The sequence below is a fragment of the Centropristis striata genome, chromosome 19 (genome assembly GCF_030273125.1).
Source record: "Centropristis striata isolate RG_2023a ecotype Rhode Island chromosome 19, C.striata_1.0, whole genome shotgun sequence".
NCBI classification, from domain to species: Eukaryota; Metazoa; Chordata; class Actinopteri; order Perciformes; family Serranidae; genus Centropristis; species Centropristis striata.
Window position 1 is genome coordinate 32,253,958 of NC_081535.1, and position 26,498 is coordinate 32,280,455.

At 36.7% G+C, this 26,498-nt stretch overlaps 1 protein-coding gene across 2 annotated transcripts in view; it reads left to right on the forward strand.

Moving 5' to 3' along the window:
• pam (peptidylglycine alpha-amidating monooxygenase) overlaps positions 1-26,498 on the forward strand; it is a 46,383-nt gene that overhangs the window by 16,891 nt on the left and 2,994 nt on the right. Inside the window, exons 9-23 of one of the 2 annotated variants that reach the window (XM_059357369.1) lie at positions 842-909; positions 3,096-3,176; positions 3,266-3,342; positions 4,655-4,758; positions 5,807-6,000; positions 7,266-7,322; positions 13,442-13,711; positions 18,838-18,967; positions 19,875-19,991; positions 21,013-21,085; positions 21,949-22,165; positions 23,355-23,558; positions 23,797-23,912; positions 25,778-25,874; positions 26,089-26,139. In XM_059357369.1, coding sequence (XP_059213352.1) covers positions 842-909; positions 3,096-3,176; positions 3,266-3,342; positions 4,655-4,758; positions 5,807-6,000; positions 7,266-7,322; positions 13,442-13,711; positions 18,838-18,967; positions 19,875-19,991; positions 21,013-21,085; positions 21,949-22,165; positions 23,355-23,558; positions 23,797-23,912; positions 25,778-25,874; positions 26,089-26,139 — 1,856 coding nt within the window. The remainder of the gene's footprint in view (positions 1-841; positions 910-3,095; positions 3,177-3,265; positions 3,343-4,654; positions 4,759-5,806; positions 6,001-7,265; positions 7,323-13,441; positions 13,712-18,837; positions 18,968-19,874; positions 19,992-21,012; positions 21,086-21,948; positions 22,166-23,354; positions 23,559-23,796; positions 23,913-25,777; positions 25,875-26,088; positions 26,140-26,498) is intronic. The other variant, XM_059357370.1, reaches the window with a different exon arrangement.

Sequence of the window (26,498 nt, forward strand, 5' to 3'; positions counted from 1 at the left end):
TATCTACAGCATTTGTATTTTGAGATCAATCGAGCCTTATATAAATGCGAAAGCTAGTGTCTGTATAATCAAAGAGGGTGAAAGAATGTACAACCAAGATTCCCAAAAAAGTCGGAACCTATAACTGAAGTAAATAAGTTACTAATCCTTTGTAATATATTCATTGAAAACTTCACAAAAAAGAATACACTCACCGGCCACTTTATTAGATGAAGTGTACCTAATAAAGTGGTGGTGTGGTCCATCTGCTTCAAGGTTGGGCATTTTGGACTTCTGTATATTTTGTTTGTAACAACTGGTTATTTGAGTTACTGTTGCCTTTCTATCGTCAGAGAAGATGGCCGCCTGGGTCAGAGCAGACAAATGATTGTAAAATCCGAGATGGTTGATGTTTGTTTAGAGAACAAAGAGACCATGTGCAGAACTTATGTATCTGTTAAACGCCAATTTAAAATATACTGTAGGTGAATTATTGTGCCAGACCAAAGTGAATTTGCTAGTAAAGTAGGTCAGTAAAGAGCTGGTGTTTGAGTAAACAAGACTAACATTCAACTTTAAGTGGTGCGGCTAAATAGACAATAATACAACAACAATAGTACTTAACAACACACATCAAATCACAACCATCAATTAAAGTTTGTACTCAGCCTTTTTTGCTTGTTACTAACTCTAGCCCAGTACTTTAGCAGTAAGTCCCAGAAGGGCAGGAGGATCATGAAGAAAGGAAAAGTCCTCTGCTGTGGTTGCACACTAAACATGTCAGAGTAAAGCTATAAAAAATGTAACCAAAACTTTACAGCATCCTAAACTGTAACTCTGACTTTTTGTGTCCTCCTCATAGGCAGCCGTTCATCGCTGGCATATACCTGCTCATGTCTGTGGACACAGTTATCCTTCCAGGAAAACAAGGTATATTTGTCTTATTCTTTGTTTTTGTTTAAGCTCAGAGATATTGAATTAATCTTAAAAGCTTCTTCAGCAAAACGAGTCTGATATTTTAGTTGGATCGGTCTCAATCTGTTTGGTTTCTAGGCTCCTGATCTTGGGAACTGCACGACTTGATTTGGCTTTTTTAAGTTGAAAAGCCCGTAACCTACTAGCTTTATTACCCATTTTGTAATATTCTCTATTTGTGTATCTAAGAGCTCCCTCTGCCTTATACACTACCGGTCAAAAGTTTTAGAACACCCTAATTTTTCCAGTTTTTTATTGAAAATCAAGCAGTTCAAGTCAAATCAACAGCTTGAAAGGGTACAAAGGTAAGTGGTGAACTGCCAGAGGTAAATAAAAAAAGGTAAAATATAACGTACATTTCAGAATTATACAAGTAGGCCTTTTTTCAGGGAACAAGAAATGGGTTAACAACTTAACTCTATGGAGTCTTGGGCTATTTCGTCCATTTTTGAATTCTTTTCATGTCTTTGTAAGTCATTTTGTGTCTTTTTTTTGGTCATTTTATGTCTTTTTTTTAGTCATTTTGTGTCTTTTGGTGTCTTTTTTGTCATTTTGTGTCTTTTTTTAGTCATTTTGTGTCTTTTTTTAGTCCTTTAGTCCAACATAAAATGTGATTTTGAATCTTTTTTTTACTTTCAAAACACTATCATGCTCAATAAAGAATTTTAAATGTTGCAAATGTGCATTAATTTCAGAGTACACTGAGACATTAAACTGCATCATTTTCAATTTAATTTTGGAAAAGTTGGTGTGTTCTAAAACTTTTGACCAGTAGTGTATGTCAGAGCTTCATCCAGTTGTTGTGTAACTTCCTTTATTTAAAAAAAAAAAAACTGTCTTTCTTTCCATATTGTTCCCTTGTTATTTTTTTTTATTTCAGCTTCCAATCCGTTGTTTTTGCAAGCCTTTGTTTCTTTATTCTACATCCTATAGAAATAATCTTCCCTCTCATCGTGGCTTTACTGGCATCCCATACAACTGAAGGGGAGATATTACTATTATTATATGTCATTCATAGTGAAGTATTCAATCAGGGCCCCTTGTATTTCCCGCCTGATGTTTGTATCATTTAGTAATGAGACATTAAGCCTCCAGTGTCTAAAATGATCGTCTACTCCTAAATTAATTTTCATGGTCGCAGGGCCGTGGTCTGAGATAGTGATTGGCTCAAATGTACATTCTTTTACTCTACGCAATTCAGTCTTTGATAAGCAGAAAAGGTCTATCCTCGAATAGCTTCCGTGTATTTGAGACATAAAAGTTTTTTACAGTGCTGCAAGCTCGTCATGACGTCACAGGAAGTCTGTTACACAGCAAAATCGGGAGTGTTAATTCAACTCACAGAGTGTTAAATTTAACACTTTTTCTGAGTTTATATAGTTCTCACGGAGTCTGAGTTACAATTACACTTTGAAAAGTGTTAATATTTAAACTCTTTAATAGTGTTGAACACTCAAAGCACACCAAGGGTGTCAAATATACATATTTAACATACATCGTGTTATTTTATGACACATTAAAGTGTTTTTTCAACGCTAAAATCGTGTTATTCCTTTTCACTGTGAGTGTTAATTTTTAACATACATTGTGTTACTTTGACACGTTAAAGTGTATTTTTAACCCTAAAATTGTGTTATTTCCTTTAACTAATGTGATAATTAACATTCATTGTTTTGTTTTACGACACATTAAGAGTTCATTCTGTCTTTAGCGGAACATACAAGTCACAAAATCTGAAAATCAACTCCAGCTGAAGTGAATCTAACTCAGGTTTTAACATGTAACAACGCTGGCAAAATCATCACTCACCAACTCAAAATTATTAACACTGAAAAAACAACACTACAGATTTTGCTGTGTATTGTTTTTTGGTATGCATCAATTAGGGGGGGGGGGGGGGTTCTGTCGCTGTCACATATGTGGACACTTGTTAGAAGATGCAACTTAAAATGTTGTGGCTACTGTGTGATGCACTTTATTGAGATGAGGTTCTAGTCCAGCTGTATCAGTCTTAAAAACTGATGCATTTGCCTAATTCTGCTTTATGGAAGCAGATGTTTAATTAATACAGTTAAAAATGCACCAATACCCTATTCAGCTCTAACAGCTATTGACCTCCCATCATTTTCTTTTTTTTTTAGTTACAAATGCAGACATCGCCTGTGATTACAGTTCATATCCCATCTACCCGTTTGCCTTCAGGACCCACACACACCACCTTGGTGAGTCACAGCACAGAATAACCGTGTCAGAGTAACTTTTATTATTTTATCAGCAGCAGTGGGAACCTCAATGAGTGTTTGTGTCACAGGCAAAGTGGTCAGTGGCTACAGGGTCCGAGACGGGAAGTGGAGCCTGATTGGGAGACAGTCCCCTCAGCTACCACAGGTACGTTCTCACATCACAAGACAATTAAAAGCTGACATATCAAGGTGTGCCGTAGTCAAATATATTTTTATGATATTACATATTTTACTTTCCTGACGATGTTGACCACACTGATTTAACAACTCTTGATTTCAAAGAGTTTAAAATGATACACCCTCTTACCAGTGTGAGTTATGTTTAAATAAGCTGATCACCACTCCTAACCCAATAGCTAGGTTAGATGTTTATTTAACCCATTAAGGCCTAAAACGCCTGGAAAAACATGCCTGTAAAACCTCTGGGCGATTTTGAAAGAACCCCCTAAAACCTGAAGTTTTTCTGTAAATTCAACAGAAGATTTTTCAGCCTCTGTAGCAGATAGAAATGAAATTCAAAAAGTATTTGAGAGCTTATACCCGTGGCTTTCATGAGAAGTTGAGTTTATTTGTCCAAACCTTCAATAAAGTTTTTAAAAAATCAACAAACTCAGCAAATGTTACATTTGACTGAATAAAAAATCCTATGCATAATACTAATACATGCCCATTAGCAAGATGCAAACATGATATGACCACTCGAAGAACAAGACATAGTTCTCATTAGCCTACTGTAATAAAAAAAAATATATATATCATAATAATAATAATAAATAATAATAATACATTTTATATATTGCACTTTTCAGGGTACTCAACGACGCATAAAGTAATATAAGACATAAACAGTCATGATTTCTTATATCGTCATCACAATCAATTATTATTATTATTAATATTAATATATTATTAATAATATTATTATTATCTCCAGATGGCCACAAATCTGTCTGTTCTTCGGTGAAAATATGTCGTCTAAAAACATATTCCTCATCCATAAATGCCGGTCGATTGGTTCCGAGGGTTCAAAGTCCAGATCAGCAATTAAATAATCGGCGCTGTTTTCATCAAGATCTCTTCCGTCTCTTACTTCTAATCTCCCTCCGCTATAGTCGTCTTCCTCCATGATTTTAAAGTTCTGGAAAAGTCCAATGTTGCATTGCGACACTCACACATGTATTCTGATCATGTTCTGATGCATTTCATTGGCCAAGAGACCGAAAATAGGTGGAAAAAAATACAAATACTACAAAATGACATATCCGCTGTCCCGGCCTTAATGGTAGAGTGACGCAACAGCGCTCCTGGTTTTAATGGTAGAAATGCGGTAATGCTTTCCCGGCGTCAATGGGTTGATATCATACATCTGAATTCAACTTCAAATACATCGATAATAACTTTTTCAAGTATGAAGGCTTTTTGCTCATTGCTCAGTGGTTACTGTGTTTCCTGTGCAGGCTTTCTATCCTACTAACAAGGGGATGAATGTGAAGTATGGGGACACCATTGCAGCCAGATGTGTGTTTACTGGGGAGGGCAGAACATCCAAAACCTATATTGGGTGAGTTGTGTTATATAACCCAGTGTACACAATGCATTATTACAATACATTGTAGTCTACCTATAACACACCTTTTAGGTTTCCATTTTTTCTTCTAGGTTCTCTTCTGACTACTTTGATCATATATGATGTTTAGATTGCCCCCTTTGGACTGTGCTTGCATTGAAATATAGTTTACTGGCATTTATTGAAGACAATAATATATTAAAGAATAATAATAATTAAAGAATTGTGACCAACGTACACTACCGGTCAAAAGTTTTAGAACACCCCAATTTTTCCAGTTTTTTATTGAAATTCAAGCAGTTCAAGTCAAATGAACAGCTTGAAAGGGTACAAAGGTAAGTGGTGAACTGCCAGAGGTAAATAAAAAAAGGTAAGCTTTACCAAAACTGAAAAATAATGTACATTTCAGAATTATACAAGAAGGCCTTTTTCAGGGAACAAGAAATGGGTTAACAACTTAACTCTATGGAGTCTTGGGCAATTTTGTCCATTTTTGAATTCTTTTCATGTCTTTGTAAGTCATTTTGTGTCTTTTTTTGGTCATTTTGTGTCTTTTTGTGTCTTTTTTGGTCATTTTGTGTCTTTTGGTGTCTTTTGGTGTCATTTTGTGTCTTTTTTTTGTCATTTTGTGTCTTTTTTTAGTCCTTTAGTCCAATATAAAATGTGATTTTGAATCTTTTTTTTACTTTCAAAACACTATCATGCTGAATAAAGAATTTTAAATGTTGCAAATGTGCATTAATTCCAGAGTACACTGAGACATTAAACTGCATCATTTTCAATTCAATTCTGGAAAAGTTGGTGTGTTCTAAAACTTTTGACCAGTAGTATATGTACTGTATGTAGGCTTTAACTGTTACAAAATGAACGCGTCACTTAATTGTGTGTGAATATTGTCAAATTATTGCCATGGCTCTAAATGTCACAAAAAGCAGCAGTCCCTGTATGAATATATATCAGCAGGTGTTAATAATACAGATATAACATCCCCCCTTTTAATGTATAGTAAAGTAAGTGATGTACTTTTCTGTTTTGTCTGCAGTGGTACCTCTAGTGATGAAATGTGCAACTTCTATATAATGTACTACATGGACAGCCAGTATGCCAACCCCTTCATGAACTGCATGGATTCTGGCTCCAAAGAGTTGTTTCAGCATATTCCAGCTGAGGCAAATGTTCCCATCGCTGTCAGTCCAGGTCACATGACCTCTTCCATGCATATGGGACCCTCACCAGGTACAAAGGCATCACATTTTGTGTTTTTCAAGTTGCATATTGCTAACTCATAGTAATTTTATTAAGCGTTTAATTGTATGTAAGTTGCTTTTATTAAGCATTTAATTGTATGTAAGGATCACACTTGCTTTTACATGTGTTCCACTTTGTCTTGTTAGATTAAGCTTACATAACATAGAATGCATAAAATGTAAATACATTTGATGCATTCTATGTTCTTGGGTTGTCCATCTTTCCCATTCTCATGAGTGTGATATCTTGGGAACGTCTTGAGGGAATTTCATACTCATTTTTTACTAATTTCATACATTTGGACTTAAGGATGAACTGATTAGATTCTGGTAGTCAAGCGTCAAGTCACTTTTGTCTCATGTCCATCCTATTCTTGTGAACAAAAACTCTTAGGACCACTTCAGGAAATTTCTCCAAATTTTGCACAAACATCCATTTGGACTCATAGATGAACTGATTAGAACACAGTGTTTCCCCTACCATTGAAAGACCATGAACTATTTTATTTTATGTGCACTCTAGTATCACAATATGATAATCTTTTTCGGGCTGTTCCGAAAAGTTGTAGCCTCAGAAGTTGATCCTTGAATTCTAAAATAACATTTGATGGCCGCACAGATTTTCTTTAGTTTTTGGTATGTTTATTTATTCTGTTTAAAGTAGCCTGGGTCCTCATGTATCAAAGAGAGCATAGCTTTCATACTGAAAGGTAGCATACTCCCAAAATGATATGTTGAAGAGCGGAGATTAAAAGCTTCAGGCAGCAGGCTACACCCCAACTTTTCAGAAAGGAAAACCAAATACTTTCACCGGTTGCAGACTCGGCTTGTGCAGCATAAAAAAACCTCATAGATGATCATAGAATAATGGACAAAGAAACAATTATTGCCTGACGTCTATATTAATTATTTTTTTTTTTTTTGATTTTTTTAGCAAGCTAACAGCACTAATTACATTTACATATCTACAATAACAATAAACTTTGCTCATGTGATGATACATTTTTTTTCAAATAATTTTGAGGATTATGTTCCAATGATTTTTATAAGGTTAAAGATCATAAAACATGACTACAGACATTCAAAGGCTCTTTGCAGCAACAGCCAAAATTCATATTCAAGCAATTTACGATATTGGATAAACGTAGATGTAAACTGCAAGTTAGATGGTTGGTAGAAACATACAACTGTGAGGCAGTAATTTTACTTTCAAAAAGAACCTGGCTAACTTAACTTTGCTTTTCCTCCCCAAAGATCATCAAGATAACGGATTACTGCGTACACATGAAGTAGAGCAGGTTCTGGATCAGGGTGAGTTCAACAACAACGACCTGCACCACTCTGTTATTTTTAACTACACTAGGTTACAAAAGCATTTACAAAGGATATATTCATTACAAAACAGGCACATAGTAAAGAACCAAATAGAGACATTGTTACATTTTATACAAATATCTAAGGCAACAAGAACTTAACTAGTGTGTAGTCCATTAAGCAGACAGGAGACTGGACTAGCTGGCTACTGTTTGCCTGCACAGCTACCAAAACCAGTTAAATATAAAGATAATATATCATAATATATAAATCCTATGGTCTCACAGTATATTTAGTCACCCAACACTCTGATATTCTGCTCAAACTACAAATGTCCTGACAGTGCTGACAAACTTAAATAACTGTTGGTTTGCTTGACAGTTTAACTTACACTAGAGCTTTCCTGTATAATGTTTTTAAAGCATGATATTGGTTTAAATTATGTTAATAAACCTGACAGTTTCGGGGGAGTCACGTTGGACGAGACCAAGATACACTGTAAAAAATTTTTGTAGAAATTACAGTAAAACACTGTCAAATTGCATCAGGAATGGGGCGTAAAATTAAAAATTGTGTATAACCGTAGTGGACACTTTTAATTACCGTAAATCAAGGAATAGCACAATTTTTACTTTTACTGTCATGAACTGTAGGAAACGTACAGTTTTGCTATAAAAATATAACATTTTCATGTAAAGTTAATGGAGATTTGCCATGATGTGTGAATGAATCACACAATTATCTTAAAAATAACGAGAATATTCTGTCTAAATTAGTTTTTGCTGATATTTAAATGTACAGTAGAAAACCCCCTCACTGTATTTTTTTACGGTGAAGTTCTGGCAACCACAGCTGCCGGTAATTTACCGTAAATTTAACAATTTTTTTTTACAGTGTAGCAGCTTAGCGAGAATGCTCCCAAAACCGTGCACATTTAATCTAAAAATGACTCACTTTTACCTATGTTTTTAAAAGAATATGCCAAAACCTCATACAACCAAACTGTGTGGAATTTTTACTTGAACACACAAGACTGACACTAGAACAACTCAGCCAAGTCCATAAAGTAGCACAGAAGCTAATCCCATGGCTAGCATCGCCGACTTGAATCACTTTTCAGTGTGTACATTTAGTAAATTTAATTAATGCAAAATGCCCGCTCATGTTTATTAGTCCAGTCCAAATATTGTTTTAACATGGTTCAAATAATATCTTGGTATATTCTTATAGGAGAAATTACTATATCAAGTTAAAGTGCATGGTTTTATTGAGGGCCTGATTTCAGTCATGTTGACCAGTTGTTCCTCAGATATTGTTGAGCAGCGTTCCTCACAATTTCTACTCAAGGGAAGGATATACGTTTCATCTGGGGAAATGCATGTGCAGAGAGTGCTATTGTTTTGAAACACTATATGTATTTGTTATGTGTATGTCTATGTTTTTTAAATGTGTGTGGACTTGCATCATATTTATTTTAATTTAATTTATTATTTTTTCTTCTTTTTGTTAACACTAAGATCATTTATGGAGAAAACCAAACCGAAATGTACTTTAAATGTTCAAATTACAAGTTGATACCTCTTCGGGGTGACAAAACTGACCAAACTGAAGCAAGTATTAAACAGGATAAAATATCTTGAATCTAAAATAGTCTTTTTATTGGAAACACATTTGATTGCTTCAGACATACATTATTTAAAAGATGGCTCGGCCAAGTATTTCAGGCTTCCTATAATACTCATGCAAGGGGCCTAATTACACTGAAAAAAGAACCAACTTAATTGAATTGTTTCATTTGGTAGCACCTAAATGAATTAAGTTCTTTCAAATTAATTTAAAATCAGTTGTGTTAATCTAACTTATTAAATTAATTTGAAAGAACTTAATTCATTTAGGTGTTATCAAATGAAACAATTCAATTAAGTTGGTTGAACTATTTTCTATTTTCAGTGTATCCTTCTACACAAAACCATACCATTTCAAAAAGCTGCTCAGGGATCATCTGAAAGATTTATCATTATTAATATTTATGGCCCTAACGATGATAGCCCATCCTTTTTTGAAAATTGTTCCTCAGTGACTTTATATTATCGGAGGAGATTTTAATTGTGCTCTGGAGCTAGCAGATAGATCCGCCAAAGCTGATATAACTCATCTACAAACTATGAATATTCTAATAAACTATATAAGAGATCTCAGATGAATTCAAGTCTGGAGAGTACAGAACCCAGACAAAAGGGACTTCTCCTGTTACTCAAGTACAAATAAATTATGGGATAGTAATTAGTGAGCATGCTGCAGTATCCATGGAGATTAATTTAGGCAGGTTTGAACATTGCTCAACATGGCGGCTACAAGTGTATCTGTTACAAGATACAGCCTTTGTTAATTTTTTGGGAAATTGCATTGATAAATATTTTTGATCTAAATACAGATTCATTTACAGCCAGCATCAGATTGGAAGTGTTTTAACGCTTATATATGGGGAGAAATGATCAGCTACACAAGTTCTGAAACCAAACGGCACAACCAAGAATTACAAACATTAGAAAATCAAATTAAAAAGGCTGAGACTCTAATTTATAATGACGGAGACCCTAACAAATTACACAACCTGTCTATCCTGAGAGCTATATGATACATTAACAACTGATAAAGTGGCTAATAGTTTAATGAGGACTAAAGGGAAAAAAAACTGGAAAATGATTTCCCTGGAGGGTGAATAAAATCAATATTTTTAATAAGGAAGAGAGACAGTCCCATTGTAAATACTCCATTCTTGACAACCACTAGAGGCTTTAAATACTTTGGTGTTAAGATTACTCCATAGTTTAGTGAGATTATCTCTGCAAATTACAACCCCCAGGTCGATGAAGTAACAGAAGCACTGAATCACCGGCCAAATTGATTGATCGGAAGAATAGATTCGATAAAAATGACTATCTTTCCCAATTTCTTTATTATTTCTAAGCAATTACGGTACCATTAACAAATATGTTCTATAACAAACTTGAAAAACTATTTAGTGGATTTGTTTGGAGTAACAGGAAAGCTAGAGTCCACCTTAAATGATTATATTTGCCTTGTGAGAGAGGAGGGCTTCAACTTCCCAACCTTAGATGGTAAAGGTGAACAAAAGGGTCCTCAACACTAAAAAAACAAATGTTAATTCAAACAAATAAAGCACACAGTGATAAACTGTTCTTGAAGTTTTCCTAAACTCGTTTAAGAATGTCCTTTATACAAAGATGGAAATGAAAAAGATACGCCTAAGAAATTAATGATATATTTTAAGAAATAATAGTATGTCATTCACTACAATCGCCGTAAAAAGCTTTCTCCATGTGTGTGCACCATTGCTTCAGTACACACACCCGGTGGGAGACTTGACACTGCCATAGTGGAGCTGCAGCAGGCTGAGGGGGCAGTTAGAATGATGTCTGTAATGGTTTTGGGTCCTGTCCTTCATCTGAATGCATTCAGGCCTCAGCAGTCTTCAGCTGGTGAAAGGACTGTCATCCAGCTCTGGTCCTGGTTGGGTCTGATTTCTGCTGCTAAGCTTTGAGATCAGAAAATCTCTGCCTCTGGAACAGACATTAGGGAAGCAGCCCTTGATTCTGTGGCAATCACCTGTGATTTGGTGGGACACAGCTGCCTTTAGAGGCTAGGGATGTCTGCATCATTCAGGCCCCGCACTAGCCTGGCTAACACCAGACTAATCACAAATGAGATTAGTCTGGAAACCAGCCATTCATTTCTCCGTAGAGGAGGTGTGGTTTACGATCCTCCAGAGCCGTTTATTGGGCGCTTAGAATGTCTATTAAAGCGTCTGTAGGTAGCTCTTAGCCAATCAGATCAGTTATACCAGATGACGTAGTAGAGCAACAGAGATGGATGTTTGTTGTGTGTGTGTCTGTGAGAGAGTGTTGCTTGCTGCTTTGCTTCTCCAGTTCTCGCTTTCTGCAAGATTATTTATTTTTACGCCTTATCCCCCCTCATGTCATTCACTGACCCCCCCACACACATCCACTGATTTTATGGGCAATTAACAAGCTGCTGCGGGTCTCTGGGCGGCTCCGCTGTCCCCCGGCTCGTAGCCAGATCACCAGCGTTACGGTAGCGGGACTATTAGCGGCGCTAGTAGCGGGGCTAGTAGCGGGGCTATTAGCGGCGCTAGTAGCGGGGCTATTAGCGGCGCTAGTAGTGGCGCTAGTTGGTAGATTAGTAGATTAGACTTTTCCCAAATCCTGTCGGAAGCAAGGCTAAAACATCCTTTTTGGTGGTGAAACAGGAGTGTAAAGTCAAACGTTGTTCTTCTTTTAAAATCAACTTTCGCTCTAAACTGTTTAAAACACCGTCTACAGCTCAAGAGAGTTTCGCGTCTGCTGCAGCCATGTTGGATCTGTAAGAAAACTAAACTACAAGCTTCCGTCTGCCGAGTAGTACGCGTCATCGTCTTGCCGTCCCTCCCCGCTCTGTGATTGGATCCTAAAACAGGGCTAAGAAACCTCTCTGGTTTCCAGACTGCCTGGAGGTTCGAAATGAAATTCGAGCGTGCAAGGCAGTATGGGTATACCCAGGCTAGCCCTGCACCATGACACAAGATAAACCTCTGCAGTACTGATGGTGGCAACCTAAAAGGAAAAAAATATATAAACGTATATCAACCTTCTGCCTTCATGAGTTTTGGGGGGACAAACAGTTAAATAGTATCTGTATAGTAACATAAATCTACAACTTTCTTTTTCACCAGTCTTGTTTTGTCTGTGCAGACAAGCTTGTTGTGATGACCGACTGATAGACAGCTCTCACAAACAAAGGCTCCACCACTGTGAGCTAGTCACTTCTGACTGGGAGGTTCAGTCCAGTGTGCTCCTCTATGTCACATAGAATCTCACTGAAAAGCTTAGTGGAGCTTCAGTGTTAGACTAAACGGAAAATTGCCTCTTGCATTTTATGTCATTTTGCTTTTTTTGTCTTACAAATCGATCGGTTAGTTAGTTAACAGCAAAGGGGTGTTGGGCCGTCAAAAGCAAAACCAATCAAAACTGACATCCCTAATGTGAGGTCAATAGAACAGGATCATATGAGCGTTTAATTATTAATTATTAAAACCAGTAGTGTCTCATTTCAACTGAGATTACGAACTATTTAATTGGTTGTACTGTATCTACAATAGATGTGTCACCATTAAATTGCATTTTATGTCATTCCTGTCCATTCTTCTCTCTGTTGTTTCCTGATGGCTAACACCTTTCCTTCTGTAGCGCTAACTAACTAACTTGACTGTTCAAGCACAATCTCCCCACGTTTCTCATATTAGCCCAATTCTCTGCTAGTTATCTATCAAAACACTTTCACACTTTAGGGTATGTAGCAAGGTTATAATAGTTTTGGATTTTTCATTAGTTTTAGTTTTAATTTCGTTGTGAATTTTTGTTTTCAAATTCAGTTAGTTTTAGTTAGTTTTAAGAGTGAGTTTTCTAGTTTTAGTTTAGTTTTTATTTTTTGAAAATGCTTAGTTTTAGTTTAATTTTTATTAGTTTTAGTGTTAGTTTTAGTTTTTTTGTAATGGGCTATGTGTTGGGTGCGAGATTCAAAGTGGTCATAATTAATTTTGCCTTTATTTCCTTTGGTTTATCATCTCAGCCCCAATAAGGTTATTAACTGTTTTGAATTTTGGTTGGAGTGTAGACATCCCAGTCTCAGTAAACATATTTACCATGTGTTGCATGTTCAAATAGAAACACTGAATTATGAATGAAAAAAGTTGACAAAAACAAAAACTAAGGACATTTCCACTATAATTTTAGTTAGTTTTAGTTAGTTTTGTAACCACACAATACAGTTTCAGTTAGTTATAGTTTTTTTAAAAACTTTTATTTTTATTTCAGTTAACGAAAACGTTTTTTCAATTCTAGTTTTCGTTATTTCGTTAGTTTTCGTTAACTATAATAACCTTGGTATGTAGACAATAAATCATTTAGTTTTTGTTATCAATGTCAAATTAACATTTCACTCACCTCATTTGCCTTGTAAAGCAATACTTTGCTTACAGCCTAAAATCTTCTTGGCCCTTATTTTCACTCTTTCCTGTCCTCTGTCTGTCTGTGCAGGTGGCCTCTATTCTCTTATATCCCAGCTGCTAGGCCAGAGCAAGGACATAGTTCACATTCATAAATACAACCCCAGCAAGATGCACAGAGGCCAGTCTGAGTTGGTGGCTCTGATTGATAGCTTAATGCAAAATATAGACCTGGGCTCTCCCAGTGCCAGACTACCCTTCCAAACAAGGGAAGACCCTGTTTTGGTGAGGGACAGATTCAACCAGTTCCATCAGCTTGAGGCCAAACCACTAAGAAGCAAGCTGCTAGCTGAAGGACAAGGTGGGTCCTTTTTTTTTGCGCTGTCCATGTCCATTTTTTGCAGGATTGATTGTGCTGTGAAGTGACCTTAAAATATTTCAGTTATTTAAACCAAAATAGCTTTTCCACCTCACAGTTAAATCAGGGTGAGACATATTTTTGACATGTTGCTGCCCGTCTGTTGCATCCTGTGTCTCATTCTCACTCCTGCCTCCTCCCTCCACATCCTTTTCTTTAACCCATTGAAGCCTGGAAAGCGGATACGTCGTTTTGTAGTATTTGTATAAGCTCTGAAATACTTTTTGAATTTAATTTCTATCTGCTACAGAGGCTGAAAAATCTATTATTTAGTAGAAGCGTTGACACTTCTGTTGAATTTCAAGAAAAACTTCAGGTTTTAGGGGCTTATTTTAAAATCGCCCAGAGGTTTTACAGGCGTTTCAGGCGTCAATGGGTTAATGTCACTAATGGCTATACTATTTAAACCAGACCTCACCAGTGATTTTTTTTTTTTTTTAACACAGTGCTATTTTCAGTCTGAATGGTTATAATAACTCATTCTGCCCCATGACATCATCTATGTTCTGGCTTTAGGGTCGTTGAATGGTTTTATAAACTTCTTTTGATAAGGCTAGCCTTACATTCACTGTTATTCACCAAAACACCAGTGGCGGTTCTAAACCAGTTTTACTGTGGGGGCCAAGCAGGGGCCAGTGTTTAAAGGAACACTCCACCGTTTTTTCATATTAAAACATGTTATTCGGTCAAGTAAGACGAGTTGATACAGACCTCTTGCGTCTCAATGCGTGCACTCAATCGCCCTGGCGCGCGGCGCCACTTGGCTAGCACTTAGCTTAGCCCAGTTCATTCATTAGGATCCAAACAGATGGACAGTTAGAAGCGACCAAACTCCTCCACGTTTTCCCTATTTAAATACAGCTACACGAGTAGTTAAACGACCAAGTATGGCGACACAAAATAAAACGTGGCGCTTTTCTAAGCGGATAAAAAGGAGAACTATAATGTATGGCGGAATAGCACTTGGGAGCACTTCGACTCGGCGCAGTAATATCATCACTCCTGAAAAATCTTCTCCCCTCAGGAGAATAACATGTTTTAATATGAAAAAACGGTGGAGTGTTCCTTTAAGCATTCAAAACCTTTATTTTAGGTTATTTAAAAATCTAATTTAAGTATATTTGGAAGATACAAATACATTGATTGAAACAATAAGACTTACCAACAGTAACAACTATTTTTAAACGACAATGACATTTCTCATTTTTGTGCACCATTACTTTTTTATTTTGAAAGTGCAGTACAGTGAGAATTATCTTTTTTTAAATATATGTATTTATATAAACAAGCTTTTATTGCACAATTAAACTATTATATAATGTACATATTCTGGGTTCCTTTTGTGTTCAATGAGATATTGTTTGAACAAACAATAGGTAGGAATTGTTCTGTCATTCATCATTATAAATTGATCATTTTATTATTAATTTGACACAGGGGCCACAGCAGGGGCCAAGGGCTTCTTCACAGGGGCAGGGGCCCCTGTAGGCCCCTGTGTAGAACCGCCACTGCAAAACACATCATATGCATCCTTGAGGTCTTAGTCATTGAATGCATTTCCTTCTTCATGAAAAACTTTCAAAGATTAAACGCTGCAATATTTGCACCAATGCTTATAAACTGACAAAGAAAGAGGCAAAGTTGTTGCGTGGTTTGGTAAAGAATAGTTCAGGGGGTTCTGAAGAAATAAGTATTTTCTTGCATTTCTTAGCTTTAGTGCTAAGGCCCTCTAAAAAAAATCTCATAATGAATATGGAAATTATATTTTTGCCATTGGCCTTCTGGCGATCTACTCACACAGAGGCAGAACCTTTGCATATTTATTTGAATGTGTGGACACGCTACTGCTGATACTGGTGTCCTGGGTATGTGAGGGCTGCTTTAGCAGGCTGGTTTGGGAGTGTTGTAGGCTGTGTGGACATGGGAGCTTGGAGCAGTAGAACTGGGAGCTAAACACTGGGTAGTTGAATCTGATGGAACTGTAACTCTAATAGTCAGAAGCCTGGTGTTTGAGTCTGAAGAAGCTTTTGTTGAAGGCGAGGAGGTTTTTTCCACCATCAAGACTTTTAAAGCTGCTGGAGTCTCCTTTAAACAGATGTTTGGGATTCAGACTCAACCTTATTCTTACACCATTCTGACCAAAACAACTGAACTGCCAAAGTGCTAAGCTAATTGCTGATGTGTAGGAACATGGAAATTCTATGATTGAGAAAAAGAAGTGCCAAGTGAAATGGCTGTGGATAGCAGCAAAATCATAGGACATATTCTAAACATAGCGTACACATAAACAAGTATATAATGTTTAGGGTGGGCTTTGTTTAAGTGGTTAAAATATGTTTTGTTGTGGTCCCAGTCTGCAGCAATACATTCAGTAGTTACCTGCATCTGGTCCTCCAAACTGGGAACATGCACCATCATCTAATGGTGACTGGCACCTTAAAGCCCCTTTTTTTTAAATTCACTTTTTATTGAGGAATTTTTTCACATTTTGTAGAGAACAGGAACAGTTGGGGTGGGGGGTACCTATATCACACAGCATCATCATTTTCTCCTAGCATCACTATTTGCAGCAGTCGTTGTTAGTTAAACAACAGTTTTACATAAAATCAGAACTTGTAGGCTTAACATATTCTGTCCATTTTGACCAAGTTTTGTAAAATAAGTCCATTCGTGTCAACTTTATGAACTTAACTGCAAAGATTATAATATACACTGTGGTGAACTACTATTATATATATATATATATATATATATATATATATATATATATATATATACACTATATGTGTGCTTGGTGTTTTTTTCTTTGGCCAGTTACTGCTTTTATGAATTTATGGTTGTTAGAAAAAAAGAAACATTATATGTTACACATGGTTTCTTTGTAGGGTTGACTCTAACAACGTATTAATACTGTCAGACATATGAGCTGACTGGCTGCTACGGTCAACTCCAATTCAAAAAATCCGAACTATGTCTGGTGTAAATCCTCTGTCACCTTTTACTGGGCTCTGAGTGTATCAGGATGGTCTCTGAGCAGCTTGCTTATCTAGTTTTTTTTCCCCTGCTCCACTCATCATGTCCTTTGAGTAGTAGATCAGCAGTCTATCTAGACTAGTCCAGCTATTCTAGTTAGGGCCAAAGCATTTACCGCAAGGGTTGGCAAGGACCCTATTGAAATTGAAGGAAATATTATTATTTTCATAAAATGAATTGGCTTTTTGGAGGCTTTCTCATACTTAAAAAGTTGTGAAATTTTGCACAAGCGTCAATTTTGATATTTAGGGGTTGCACTAATGTGCATGGCAAAATGGCCCAGTCGTGCCCCCCTACAACTTTTAAATAGAGTGGAACCCAAGCAGGAGCCCTAAGTAGACAAACAAAATTTGGTAGACAGATGTAACATGCAGAGACGCACAAAAGAGCCTCTTGGACCCTTGGCCTAAAACCAACAGGAAGTAAGCCATCTTGACTTGAACGCCATTTTTTGGCAGTTTTAGGCAGTTTTTTGGCCATTTCCAGGCTCCGTACTTTAACAAACTCCTCCTACAGCTTTAACCCGATCAACTTCGAAGTTGTTTACAGTTTTGTTTTTCATTAAAGTATGTGGGCACCTGAGGAACAAGACCATCTATTTGTCGATATTGAGACATAGTCATAGCAACACCTCAATATATAGTTTGTGCATTATCTTAAGTGACACATAGTGGTCAGAGGAAGTGATATTTATGGTAAAAACAGCAGGTTTCGTGTTAAACTACCATGGTTGCCATTTTCCCCCAAATCACGCTGGGCGTGAGGACACTTTCATCACTGCTAACAGCTTTAATTTCATAGTTTGTAAATATACACATTATATACATATACTGTAGTATACATATTAAAATAAGCCTACCAAAAAGAACCCTAAAGTGTTGTTGATACTGGCAATAGCTGAGGACACCACTGATGTTTATGTGTAAAAATAAAAAATAATTGCAATATCAATCAATTTTATATTTTAATCTTAATGTCCTCACTCCTGCCATTATCATTTCAATGTTTTTTGCACATGCAATATACATGCAGGTTTGATTCCAGCTTTTGTACATTTGCTGGATGTCATACCATCATATCATCTCTTTCACCTTTTGTTGCAGTCTTCCCCCACACCGTCTGTCTAATAGAGCTGAGCTGAGTGTCCAGTATCTCAACTTGTGATGAAGAAAAATGCTTATTGGGTAGCTGTGTTCTGAAAAAAGCTCTCTTACTCTTGTGATGAAAAACATTGACCTGAAGCTCAATTTGGTGGCTTGTTCTACTAATAACTTCTTTAGTAAACTTTAGTAAACTTCTGATCAACTCGTATCAATTTCAGGTTTAAAAGATCAACTTTAAACCTGAAAGGTTTAAACCATGACCATGCCATGTCATTTAGTTGAAAGGATACAGAAACAGATACAGGTTATGGTCTACTCCCTCATCCATATTGTCTAAAAAGGTGAAAAATGTCATGAAATAATCTTCAAATAATCAGTAGAAACAATTTGTAGAAAAGCTTTGAAGTGGTACTGGTTTTAAAGCAAAACATGGCCCTTAGTCCTCTTATGTACAGTCCATTAAAAAAACTCAAATAGCAGCAAACCAAATAGACTTATTAGGGATTTGGTAGGGGTAGTGCTCCACCAGGAGAGAAAAAAATAGCAGTCACATTTTCTGATTATTGCACCAGTTTGTGTCATAGCTATGTATTCATTCATGTGAACTCATTGAAACATTGTGTTTCTGTGTGCTAATCCATTGTCACCTTGGGGATTAACTTGAACCAGAGATCAGCTATCAACTCTAAAAAGTAACAGTCACGTAACAGATAATGCTTAGAATACCTCAACGTGTGTGTTTGTGTTTGTGTTTGTGTGTGTGTGTGTGTGTGTGTGTGTGTGTGTGTGTGTGTGTGTGTGTGTGTGTGTGTGTGTGTGTGTGTGTGTGTGTGTGTGTGTGTGTGTGTGTGTGTGTGTGTGTGTGTGTGTGTGTGTGTGTGTGTGTGTGTGTGTGTGTGTGTGTGTGTGTGTGTGTGTGTGTGTGTGTTGCAGACTACCACTTGGAGCAGGTCTCAGGATGGCCTCAGAGTTCTCTCCAGCTGGGTCAGGTGTCAGGACTCGCCCTGGACTCAGATTCTAACCTGGTGATTTTCCACAGAGGTGACCACCACTGGGGAGCAGAGTAAGTGTCTCTCTCTCATATATTCATTTTCTGTTGATACAGAGCTTCTGTCAGTCATTGAAACCTAAACATTCTAAATATGTAATGTAATATTGTTTGTCTGGAGAAATCACAACAACAACCACCTCTTTCAGCTCTTCTCTTCTATCAGATGACCTATAATACAACACTCACAGACAGCACTGATCTTGTTTAAACTATATCCTACATTTCCTTATTTAAGGTGTGTTACCATTAGAGGGCAAAGGTATCTCAAAGTTAGCTCATAGACAATGGCTGGTAATTTCAAATTAAACTTCAATAGGAAGATCTTTGTGGTTGATCATACTGGCGGAGCAACTACACTACTACTAAAAAGGACTACTTTGCAGACGGTGTCTTTCATAATTCATCCTTATATTGTCTCTGCTTCTGAGCTGCCATTTGCAGTTGGCTTTATTAGACTCACTGCTTTAACCCATTGAAGCCTGGAAAGTGGATTTGCGTTTTGTAGTATTTTTGTAGTTTGTATAAGCTCTCAAATACTTTTTGAATTTCATTTCTATCTGCTACTGAGGCTGAAAATTTATTATTTAGTAGAAGCGTTGACACTTCTGTTGAATTTCCAGAAAAACTTCAGGTTTTAGGGGCTTATTTTAAAATCGCCCAGAGGTTTTACAGCCGTTTTAGGCCTCAATGGGTTAATCAAGCAAAAATAAACACTGTGAAGAAAATCACTTTAATAGTGAATGATTCTCCCTCTCCGGTTGCCTTTCTTTGCCTCTTTCAGTTTATCTTTGCCACTGTACTCAGCTGATAAGGATTTAATAAAAAAATAAGCCAAAGGTAGATCAAATTAATGTAAAAAAAATCACTGCACTCTCTCTCTGTCTCTGTGGGATTATAATCAAAGTGTTTGTTTCTGCAGCTCTTTCAACAGCCAGGCTCGATACCAGCAGAGGTCCCTCGGTCCGATTCAGCAGTCCACCATTTTGGTAGTAGACCCAGTCAAAGGCAACATCCTCAAGGCTTCTGGCAGAGACATGTGAGTCATAGTTTTCCTTATTATAAAGGCAAAAATTGGCGCCTCATTTATAAAAACCCTACATTGAATCCGCGTACCAAATCAAATTAATGTAAGTTTGATATATGAACACATTTATGTTGGCTTTGTCATGGTGTTGGTTTTATTATTCAATTCAATTCAACTTTATTTATAGAGCGCATTTCAGGCACAAGGCAGACTCAATGTGCTTCACATTGTATACACATAATTACAGTTAAAAAAACAACAACAAAAAACACAGAAAAACAAACAAAAATCAATTACAAATTAATTGAAGAGTGCAGGTAGACAAGCTATTCCATATTCACCACATATACACTTACTTACTCAGACATGTGCACCCACTCCCACAACCACACATGCACACAATTCAACCAAATGCTGTAGAGAAAAGATAGGTTTTTAATCTGTTTATTATGGAGTGTAACATTCAGGATTGAGCTTTCACTGACTTTATTTCCTTAGATTCTTTTGATTTTGGTGCCGGTGAGGTTACTGCAGAAGTATCTGCACACCTGATGACCCAGTCATGTTCACCGCTGACATTTTACACACAAAAACAATATTAAAACTATTATCTTACTTGCTGATACATACACAGCATCAGAATATATTATTGAAAACCACCGATGCTTCATTCTATAATAATTTTATACCATTTGAAATTGAATGTACAACCCACATTTAATAACTACAATCTGGCTTCAATTCTTCACCTCACCATCTGCAAAGCCATATCCTGTCTCCATATGCGTACACATTTTACAGAAGCAATCAGTTTTACAGAACAAACTAAGACGTTACTGTAAATTAAGGCAGCCTTACTCGTCAAGTTTTATTTTTTAGAAATCCCTGCTTTGAATGTATCTTGCGTTTTAGGCCCTTTTTTGCTAAGCAACTTTTATAAATGAGGCCCCAGGTGTTTACCTACACTGTTGTGCATGCTGCATTACAACCAGAATGAAAAATGATTTGTGATGGTTTGTGTCTGATGTTATAGGTTTTATTTGCCTCATGGAATTACTACAGACAAAAAGAATAATTACTGGGTCACTGATGTGGCTCTTCATCAGGTAAGCTGCAGGTGGTATTCCTGATTAATGTTTTTAACTATTATTTTTTTTAAATATTAGCTAATACAAGTAAGTAAACAATGACTTACAAACAGACATATTCCCCAAGTAGCTAGCTTATATACACAATTGCCCATAAAGTTTGAATAATTTTGTTTTCATTGTGGTTTCAGTTTCATTGTAATATGTTTGGCTTGAAGAGATTCATTAATACAGTTTTGAGAAGATATACACTTTATTTGTCAATAATAAATCACATTGTCACAATCATGGAAACAAATAAAAAATATTTTATTACAGCTTCATGGGCGACTGTGTAGTATAGTATATCAGTTACATCATGTGACTGAATTTAAGTGTTTGTAATATTTCAGGAATTGTGCCAAAATGACTAGGACTTTCCTGAGCTTCCAAATTAGACACCACAAAAATGTCAGCCAGACAGAGATTATGGTCTCTAAAGATACATAAGTAATGATTGAGATGGATTCTTTTGTTTAGTCTAAGGGTTATTGTTTTTAGGAAAATCCTACTAATTGTGCCTTTAAATTAGTCATCGTTCTACACCAAGAAAAATCTAAAGAAATGGATTGTGTCCATGTCATTATATGTCAATGATAACTGGTCAGAATAGTATGTGATATAAACAAATTTTATCTATTAATGTTGAACTAATCATCTACACAGTATTTATTCACAGATGTAAATTATTTGTAAACAAATATTTTCATCATTAAACGATAATTTGAAAACGATGAGCATGCATTCAGACCAGATTGACATTCAATACACTGATCAAATCTATGAGCACATAATGAACCAGGACCAATGAAGAGTGCTATTTCTGTACACTCTGTTCACAGGTGCTAAAAGTGAGCAGTGAGAGTGACTCCAGAGACAGAGTACTGCTGGCCCTGGGAGAGGCTTTCACACCAGGAAGTGACAGAAAACACTTCTGCCAGCCCACTGATGTGGCAGTAGACACTGTGACTGGCAACATCTTTGTGTCTGATGGCTACTGCAATGCCAGGATAGTCAAGTTCTCTGCTGAAGGCAAATACCTGTCTGAGTGGGGTTCAGGTAGGAATCTGACACACTGACACACACACACACACACATGCACACAGTCTTGTGTTAGACAAGGGCCCTTGTCACGGTTATGTTAACATATTTTTTTTTTTGTAATTCAATTATTCGCTACACTGCAAAAAAGCCAACTTGTATTTTTTGGCCTAAAACAGTGATTTAAGTTGGTAAAACTTGGAAATATAAATTACTGACATTTAGGGCAATAATGTAAGTTAGCACAACAAAGGAAGCCAGTTGTCTGCTCAAAAACAAGTTGGTGAGTTGTTGTTACTTATATCTTTAAGTTGGGGTTCACAACAAGGGACAATAGTTCTGATAACTCTTATTTCTTTGTTGTGAAATGCAGGAAAGCGGTGAAATTCATTGGCGAAATCGGCTAATTGATGCTAGCGGCTAACTGATGCTAGCGGCGCTGCTTGTAGCCGCTACATGAGTAGCCGCTACATGAGTAGCCATTAGCGTATCAATGCTAACTCAAAATTGACATTTCATAGCGGCATTACAATCTTGCCAATTCAGCACATTGCAGAAGTTAGCAGAAGTAAGGATTAAAAGTTATTACAATGTAAAATTATAAGTTAGTACAACTTACAGTTGAGTTGACAAAAATCTGAATTCAGAGTTGAGCAAACTCAAAAACAAAACTTAAAATATTTAGTTTAATTGTCCAACTTAAAATTTTATCGAAGTTTGTTGCCTTGAAATTTTGAGTTCACCCAACTTTTCTTTTTTTACAGTGTAGCCTGGCTAACGCCAGACTATTATCACAAGTTAGATCTAGTCTGGAGACCACCTATTCATTTCTCCGTAGAGGAGGCGTGGTTTACGATCGTCCAGAGCCGTTCATTGGGCGCTACGAATGTCTATCATAAGCGTCTCTACGTAGCTTTTAGCCAGTCGTATCAGTTATACCAGATGACGTATGTAGAGCGACCACAACGACCGAAGTCTCGCTAAACCCCATTAGCTTAGCCACTAACGGGGCTAGTTGGTCATAGAAAAAGCCGTCAATGCTAGCAAAGCCAAAGCTGGTCCTAGCTTCTAGCATTGATATTTTCTTCATACAGAAACTTTATTCATGATAATATAATTCAGTAGACTTTCACATCACTGACACCAATGCATCAGTGGGCGCCATGTGCACATATTCAGCCATCTTGTCTCATTTGTCTGCCTAAAGGCTCATCAGACAGGAGGAGGCACATCCCGTTCCGGATCCCCCACAGCTTGGTGTTCCTTCCTGACAGACAGGAAGTTTGTGTTGCTGACAGGGAGAACGGACGAATCCAGTGCTTTATGACCGAAACTGGAGAGTTTGTCAAGGAAATAAAAAAAGAGGAGTTTGGAGGAGAGGTGTTTGCCATCACCTTTAGCCCTGCTGGAGGTGAGTATTGACCAAGCTGGTTAAAAACATAACACAATCAAATGAAAGCATCATTTATGTCCATTGTTTCCCTCTTTCCACGAAGACAAAGGTGTCAAAACAAGTCATACCTGACTCTGTACCATCATTAAAAAACAGTACAGATGATTTAAGAACTGTTAAAATGTTGATTTTAATCCTTCCACTTATTTTGTGTGCGTGTGTGTGTGTGTGTGTGTGTGTGTGTGTGTGTGTGAAGATGGCTTGATCTTTGCAGTGAATGGGGAAAGTCCATATTCCTCAGCTCCACTCAGAGGTTTTGTTATTGATTATCAAACCACGGAAATTTTAGATACCTTCAAACCAGAGAAAAAGGTAATCACACAAACCTAAACACTCACTCATTTATTACTGTCTTTACTGAAACATTGGTGAAGGTTTTGTGTAACTTAAGACAGCAGTTTATGAGCCACTACTCATTCAACATCGACAACAAAGGTCAGCTGGGATTGAACCTGGGATGTTGCAGTTACATCCTATGCTTCTTAGACCAGGTGCCCATCAAAATGTCCCAACCATCCACCTACGATGGGCTACCTCTCCAATCACAGCGCTAGAATGATGGGGTGTTGATAAATGTGTCGGCTGGAAATACGTTTTTTTTTTTTTTTTTTACATTTATTTTTATTGAGCGCTGATAGTACAGAACATGTACAAAAATACAACATTCACAAAAGAAAACTTGGACCAATGCTCACATAATTTTTTGTTTTTTGTATGAATTACAAAAAAAGGGGGGGGGGGGGGGTGTAGTAAAATTCTTCTGCGTGTAAGCAGTGTTGTAAAAGCAATGATGTTTTTATATCTTTTCCTTATTGTAGAATATCTTCTGCCTGTTGTTCCAAATATGGCCATTACTGCGTTGGGTTGTAGGTCAATATTAAGAGCTTCTGATAGCGTTTTAAAGATTACAGACCAATAGGATGCTAGGGCTGAGCAAGACCAAAACATATGGGTTAGATCAGCAGGAGTGTTTAGACATCTGTCGCAGTTTGCATCTGTGTTAGGGAATATTTTAGCAAGTCTGGCTTTGGAGTAGTGAATGCGATGGAAAACAAGTGTTTTAATATCATGTTCTGATATATTCTCGGTTCAGAGGCCTCGTCCTGAAAGTTTACGACACCAAAGGATGCAATACGGCCAAAAAGAGGATATTTTTTCATTTTTTTAAGTCAGCTTTATTAGTGAAGTGCACCGTTACAAATAACAACACAGCAAAGGGAAATAAACTTTTCAAGATGATACAGAAATACGCAGCGACGGGGGTTTATGAAATAAAAGTATTTATAGTTATAAACTCAAACAAGTTCACTGGATATTTTACATTTGGAGCACAGACTTAACGTTTTGGTTTGCAGGAGGTAAACAATGTTTTAAAGTAAGTTTTAATTGCAAAAGAGGAGGAATTTCTCAGAGGCAGAAAGTGAAACGCTGACGTCCAACAGCTGCAACACAACAAACTGGTTTTGTTTGGCAGCATAAAAAGTTAAAAGGAAGGAAATCAGTGGTGCTGCATTTTTACATCCGTAATTTATATAAAGCATATATAGTATGCAAAAAGTATTATTATAATGGAGAGATATTAATAGTAGAACATAAACAATAACATAAGACAACAACATTTATTAGCCTCGGCTAGTAGCCTGTTTAAAGAATTTCACTGTCGCAGGGTGTATTTATTTTAAATGAGGTTTTATTAATAAATGATGTAGCCTAAACATGCTTTGGTTTGTCACCATAAAAAAAACAAAAAAAAAAACACCGCAGAGTTTTATCCGCTCCAGGCATCGATACAATAGTCAGACTCAGACTGATCGTCTGATCATATCCCCCGTTCACGTCCAAATTGATAAATGCAGAAAATGAATAAATAAAGTACTTGAAAAAAAAAAAAATAGAAACGGGAACTAATCTTTAATGATTAGTTTCTCGAATTAAACCTGAGGTTGAAACCCCCCAAAAAAACCCAAAAAAACAAATTGATAAATGCCGAGCTTTGCGTAGAAATGACCGTTCGCCCACTTTACACCCACTTTCTAGTTAGTTAGTTTTATAAATGAGACAGATGTGTTCCTTATAACTACAACAATGGATAACTTTCCATTGTGATATTGGGATGATGATAAATCATTTCTGCTGACTAGACTTTCTCATTGACCTGTATTTGTCTTAATTTTCAGGAGTTTAAAATGCCTCACGACATCGTTGAAACTGGGGATGGCAGCGTGTTTGTTGGAGATGCAGGGAGCCAATTAGTCTACAAGTTCACCTTTGAGAGTAAGCTCAGCTTTATTAAGACATTTAATGTTTTCATGAAGAATCCATCTTAACTTGAAACATTGAGACTTTCATATATATAATATTGTAGATATACAGAAATGTATTCATTTGCAAATTACCTTTCTATCTGTAATATAACTCTGCAGTGTTATTAACCTGCATTCAGCATTATATTTAAAAATACCTTTTTGTTTTCATCTAAATTTTTCAGAGTTACATCGCTCCGTCAAGAAAGCTGGAATTGAGGTCCAGGAGCTTGAAGGTGAGTGTTGTTAAGTATTGAGTATTCCTTGTTGCAATAACAGCAAATATCAGGAGAATTATGTGTAACAAACAGAAATAAAAGCACTATACAAGAATGCTGCCAACTTATCTGAGAGTTCATTTGGCATGCAGATAAGAGGGCACTTTAACATTTGGCTAACATCATGTTACTGCTAGTGTGCCATTGGATAACTAAGGTTGCTGACCCCTGGTTTAGGGGATAGGAACATGAGCCTCCATGGTACTGTTTCATTTTACTAGACTAGAGCAGTAGTTCTCAACCTTTTTGAGTCGCGACCCCCAATTTAACATGCATGTTGTCCGTGACTCCCACTCACTGAACAGAATCTCACACTC